This window comes from Cervus elaphus, chromosome 5 (genome assembly GCF_910594005.1).
Source record: "Cervus elaphus chromosome 5, mCerEla1.1, whole genome shotgun sequence".
Lineage (NCBI taxonomy): Eukaryota > Metazoa > Chordata > Mammalia > Artiodactyla > Cervidae > Cervus > Cervus elaphus.
The window spans coordinates 93944614-93950613 of record NC_057819.1 but is presented as its reverse complement, the minus strand read 5'-3'; the positions used below and the strand labels follow the sequence as shown (position 1 = coordinate 93950613).

The following is a 6000-nucleotide window of genomic DNA, read 5'->3' as shown; positions in this document are numbered from 1 at the left end:
GCAGATAAAATGCTAAAATTAAAAAGAAACTTTAAAATATATTCTATAACATACATTTGGTTATGGCTACCTGAACTGGAAATTTTCTTAGATCAAATTTCTCCTTCGGAGGCACTTTTGGTTTTAGAAAGTGCTGAGGTAAAGGTCTAGGAGAAAAATAGGTCTATGTGGCACTCCTTTCCAATTGAAAATTTTTTTTTTTTTCCAATCCCGATCCCCCCTCCAATTGAAAATATTTTTATAGTTAACAAGCAAAACTGAACATGACAAAAATACCCTAAATACAGTAGCAATTCCATTATCATTTTCCTGGCAAGCTTCCCTCTGGCATTTTTGCATACACATAGGAGTCAGTCTTGGATGGCAATGGGGGTGAAATAATAGCACCACTTATTTTTTTGTTCAGCTTTATGAGAGCTAAACAGATGTGTGCCCAGTGGTATAAGTATTCGATGGCAGCATTACCAAATTTCCATACTTCGATTCGAGAATGATCTGTACCAAAAAAAAAAAAAAGTGTTAGTTTTGTACTTTTATTACCAAAATATACTTTAATACTAAGATATAAGAAAAATTATGACAAAAGTTCATTAGATATATTTTGAGTCAAAACTATAGCAGAATCTTGTTTATGTAATTATAGGAAAATGGATACATTAATTTTGGTATATTCATATAATGGTTGAGACCCAGGGCCCAAACCTGGGTCTCCTGCATTCCAAGTAAGTTCTTTACCATCTGAGCCACCAGGGAAGCCCTTATAATGGAAGCCTACAGAGCATTTAACAAAGAACTAGAGCTACATATGTCATTGTGAATATCTCAAAGCCATATTGTTGAGGGAACGTCCCTGGTGGTCCAGTGGCTAAGACTGCTGGCTCCCAATGCAAGGGGCCTGAGTTCCATCCCTGGTCAAGGAATTAGATCCCACATGCCACAACTATGACTCAGCAGTAACTATGTTTTTAAAAACATATTATTGAAAAAATAAAAAAAACATTGTTGAGAACAAAAAGTAAGCTGTATAATAATATGTTACTTTGGATACATTTAAAAACAATTTTAAAACCTGCAAAATAATATTATATTGTTTATGGATTCATGGGCATGTAGTAAAAGTAGAAATCATGCATGAAACTGATAAACACCAAATTGATAATAGTATTAGCTCTAGGGAGGAGAAGAAGAGAATGAGATATGGGAGGAGCATAGAAATTCTCAACTGTTCCTGTAATATTTCTTTCTTTAAAAAAAGTCTGGCTCAAAAACATATTAAGAATATGGCTCCATAATGACTGCACAGGTATTAGTCTCTAACCTCTATGCTTGAAGTATTTCCTAATTAAAAATTATTTTTAAAGCTATAATCACTGCACACTAAAATATTTCATTTGTTAAACTGCAAACTATTTTTTAAAAATTCCTTTTGGGACTTCCCTGGTGGTACAGTGGATAGAAATCCACCTGCCATGCAAGGGACATGGTTTCCATCCCTGGTCCAGGAAGATTCCATGAGCCACGGGGCAACTAGAGTCCAGGAGCAACAACTACTGAAGCCCATGTGCCTACAGCCGGTGCTCCAAAACAAGAGAAATCACTGCAGTGAGAAGTCTGTGCACCTCAACAAAGAGTATTCCCCACTCACCACAAGTGGAGAAAGCCCACGCACAGCAAGGAAGACCAGGACAACAAAGAATAAATAAATTTTTTTAAAAAATGACTTTTTCTCAGGAGTCAGTCAGTCAATGATTATTCAAATAGAATGGTCCAATGGAAAGAGAATATACTTAAAGTTAAACAGATCTGGATTCTAATCTTGGCTCTACTCCAACTAGTTTTGTGACCTTGAAAAGTCACTTAATTGCCTTGAGCCTGTTTCTTCTTCCACAAAACAGATACCTCAGAATTGTTATGGGGATTAAAGAGGAAAGACATGCAAAAATCTGTCAAAGAGTAGTTGCTCAAAAAAATATCTTCATTCTTTCAGATCCCTTCTACCCTCAAGTCTGTGTTTTACTTTTTTGTTACTTCTAGTAACTAATACAGTTCCTAACCCAATAAATGTTTATTGATTTGACTTGAATCAAACCATTACATGGTATTTATAACCAAATAAGAGGGCTTCCCAAGTGGTGCAGTGGTAAAGAATCCACCTGCCGATTTCGGAGATGCAAGAGACATGGGTTCGATCCCTGGGTAGGGAAGATCCTCGAGTAGGAAATGGTAACCCCTCCAGTATTCTTGCCTGGAAAATTCCATGGACAGAGGAGCCTGGTGTGCTACAGTCCATGGGGTCGCAAAGAGTCAGACACGACTGAGCACACATGTATACACAGAATTGATTAAGAGATTTTAAATACTGTCTTCTATCCAGTAGCTCATTAATAACGATAATTATGTCACTCACGGTTGTCCATTAGGATGACAAAACAGAACATATTTCCTTGTCGTGAAGGAACAAGTTTCCCTGAATTAGGTTAAGATTTCTATGGTTCTCAAGGTATCACTACCACAAAAGGTACAATGTGGAACAGGAAAGGCACATAAAATATGGAAAACATACTCAAATCTCAATTTTTATTTGATGTTCACTGCATAAAACATGTGAGTACAATTTTATAAAGTTTCCTCTTTTAACACACACACAGAAGCACTGTTTTTTTCCCTCAATTGTAAGTGTTTAATAAATGTTGATTGAAACAACATTAAATTGTGGAATAATTAAGTTGGGCTTTTCAAATATTGAAGTCTTTTCAGATGATAGCTCAGTAACATTAGTGACAATTATGAGTAAAATTGAAAGCAGATGTCAGACGTGAGAGCACCTAAAAAATGCCTGATTCACGTCATGTGAGCAACACTAGACCAATTAACACAACAGTGAAAATATTGAGATGCATTTGTTATAATCGATCCCTTTTTGTATTAATTAACTTGCCGGAAGCTTTAAAAGTTAATGCTATAGGCTGAAAAAATTACTTTATCTTTATGTCCCAATGTTACAAATCTAAATTAAAGTACACCCTAGAACACTTCTAAAACCAGTCCTAACTAATTTTTTGAGATATAACAGCTCTGCTGCTCCCCACAGCCTTTATTCTGCCTTTTCCAAATCCCCATTAAGAGCTCTGTTGGCACTGACGCCTACCAGTGTTATCTGACATCCGATTGAACAGACCCCTATCTGCAGCCATTATTAAGCTAGTAGGCCATCTCCATGGTGATTTAAGGATGTGAGGATGGCGAGCGAACTCACTCCATTTCACAAGCCCCTGTTGCTTATTTCCTGTCTTATTGTTACCGGGGACAGAAGCTCCGAACCTGTCTGCGTTCCTGTTTCCCTGCCCTGTTCCACTGAGAGATTTATGCCTTAAAAACTGGCTCTAATGATTCCTCTATTGAAAGAAGCCTCCATCGGTCCGCGGGTTTCCCATTAACAACGGTTGAGTGTTACTGCCCTCTTGTGGTGGATAGATGCCAGCTCTTTGCATTTCTGCAGAGAGCCAGTGTGCACAGATTGAGTAATTCTTCCTTGGTAAAGGTTATAGTAAATTATTTGAATATATCTGAGTTAAAAAAATTGCTGGCTCAACCTTTGAATCTGTTTATGAACCTATTAATTCAGAAACATTTTATTTTTTTTTTAGATTCCAGCTTAATTAAACTTTTAATTATATAGCAAATTCATTCTGCTGAAAACATTGGGTCACTTTAAGATATTTCTAATTAAAATTCCATTTTATGAATCTATGCTTTAACATTAGATTAAGTTAAAAGCTTTGGGAATGACAGACAATTAGAAAGATGTGCGAAGCAAAAAAGAATGAAGTTCTTAAGCTTCAAGTTCAAAGTTAATGTGAAGCTGCTCCTTTCAACTAACAACTAACCCAAGATCAGTGAGCAGTATTTCTTTTTTAAAAAATTTTTCATTTATTTACTTATTTTTTGGCTGTGCTGGGTCTTTGCTGCTGCTTGGGCTTTTCTCTAGTTGCAGTGAGCTGAGGCTACTCTCTAGCTGGGCACGCAGGATTCTCATTGCAGTGGCTTCTCTTGTTGCAGAGCAGTCTCAATAGTTGTGGTGCATGGGCTTAGCTACTCCCTGGCATGTGTAATTTTCCCAGATCAGGGATTGAACCCATGTCTTCTACATTGGCAGGTGGACTCTATACCGCTGAACCACCAGGGAAGCTCTAAGCAGTATTTATTGAATGCTCTTCTCTTCATCATTAGTTCTCTTAATTTTAGTTCTTTTATTTCTACTGTTTGACATACCCTCTACCACCTCTTAACATTACTGCCACATACAATGAGCTGAAGGTCCATGCAACATCATACTTAAAAGGGTATATCTGTGTTAGTTTCTATCAGTTTTTGTGTAGGTAGGAGAATTCCTATTTTCCATGACAGTCAGGGACTTAATATGTCACTAATTTACTGTGGTCCTGAAGGTACTGCAGAGTGCTGCTTCTAGTTTATTGGGTAAGAGTTCGTGTTAAATGAGGAGGTAAAACCAAATTTTTTCCTGAGTTATCAAACCTTGGGTAGAAGTTTGTTCCAGGCCAAACTGAGTTCTTGCAAATATATTAGTCTTATTCCAGTTGAAGCATAATTTCTATATAGTATCACATTGTATTGACTTTTTTTCATGATGTAGTTATAAATCAAATTATGTATGAACTGAAATAAATGCAATGCATCTTTACAAAAATTCATACTTCTGTGCAGTGGCTTCCAAACCCTTTGACTATGTACCTCTGTAAGTTAACAAATGTAAAAGGTTGAGAGAATGTCTCAGAAAGTGAAACAAAGAAGACGGAAAAGAGGAGAGAAACTATAGGGATTTTGGAGGCTGAGTCTAGGATTTCCCATGTCTGAATAATAGGAGTTCCAAAGAAGGAACACAGAAAAGGGACGGCAGGGCCTCCTCTAACCCCTAGGTCATCTTTGTGTGAATGGATGAATGCGCACTCTGAGCACACAGCTTGGTGAACAGAAAAAAGTGTGTGAAGAAGGAGATGCCCCTCTTCCAAGCAGACATAACTGTAAGCTGAAGCACACAGTTTCATGAATGGAACCCTAGTTAGATCTCAGCGCCCCACCCCCTCAGCAGGGTATATCTGTGCAGTACACAAACTGCACAGCAACCTTAATGTCAGGGAGGAAATCATTAGGATGTAGGGACCTGCGTTTCACAACTGAAAAGGCCCAGGGAGTGTTCAGATCAATGGACGAAAATAGACCTACATGGATAAGAAAGTGTGGTATATATACACAATGGAATATTACTGAGCTATAATAAAGAACTCATTTGAGTCAGTTCTAATGAGGTGGATGAAACTGGAGCCTATTATACAGAGTGAATAAGTCAAAAAGAGAAACACCAATACAGTGTATTAACGCATATGTATGGAATTTGGAAACATGGTAACAACGATCCTATATGCCAGACAGTAAAAGAAACACAGATGTAAAGAACAGGCTTTTGGACTATGTGGGAGAAGGCAAGGGTGGGATGACTTGAGAGAAGAGCATTGAAACATATATATTACCATATGTAAAGTAGATGACCAGTGCAAGTTCAATGCGTGAAGCAGGGCATTCAAAGCCAGTGTTCTGGGACGACCCAGAGGGATGGGATGGGGAGGAAGGTGGGAGCAGGGTTCAGGATGGGGAGACACATGTGCACCCATGGGTGATTCATGTCGATGCATGGCAAAAACCACCACAATATTGTAAAGAAATTATCCTCCAATTTAAATAAATATAATAATTTTTAAAAAGATATATCATTTTGAAGTTTCACAGTCAAGGGAATAAAGCACTGATTCTATAGCTTCTGGAGAGAAACAAAACAAGTCACATGTGCAGAATCAGAAAGGCTTCAGACTTCAACAGCAAGCCTGGAAATTTCCAAATTTCTACTGACAATGGGGCCATTTCCTCAAGAAGTTAGCCAGAGTTCCCATCTGTGAAAGTGTTAGCTGCTCAGTCGTGTCCAGC

At 37.8% G+C, this 6000-nt stretch overlaps 1 protein-coding gene across 1 annotated transcript in view; it reads right to left on the bottom strand.

The window, feature by feature from the left end:
* Positions 1-220: 220 nt before the first annotated feature.
* EFCAB5 (EF-hand calcium binding domain 5) overlaps positions 221-6000 on the bottom strand; it is a 100294-nt gene continuing 94514 nt past the window's right edge. The window contains exon 24 of the mRNA XM_043903287.1: positions 221-495. Coding sequence (XP_043759222.1) covers positions 302-495 — 194 coding nt within the window. The 3' untranslated portion in view covers positions 221-301. The remainder of the gene's footprint in view (positions 496-6000) is intronic.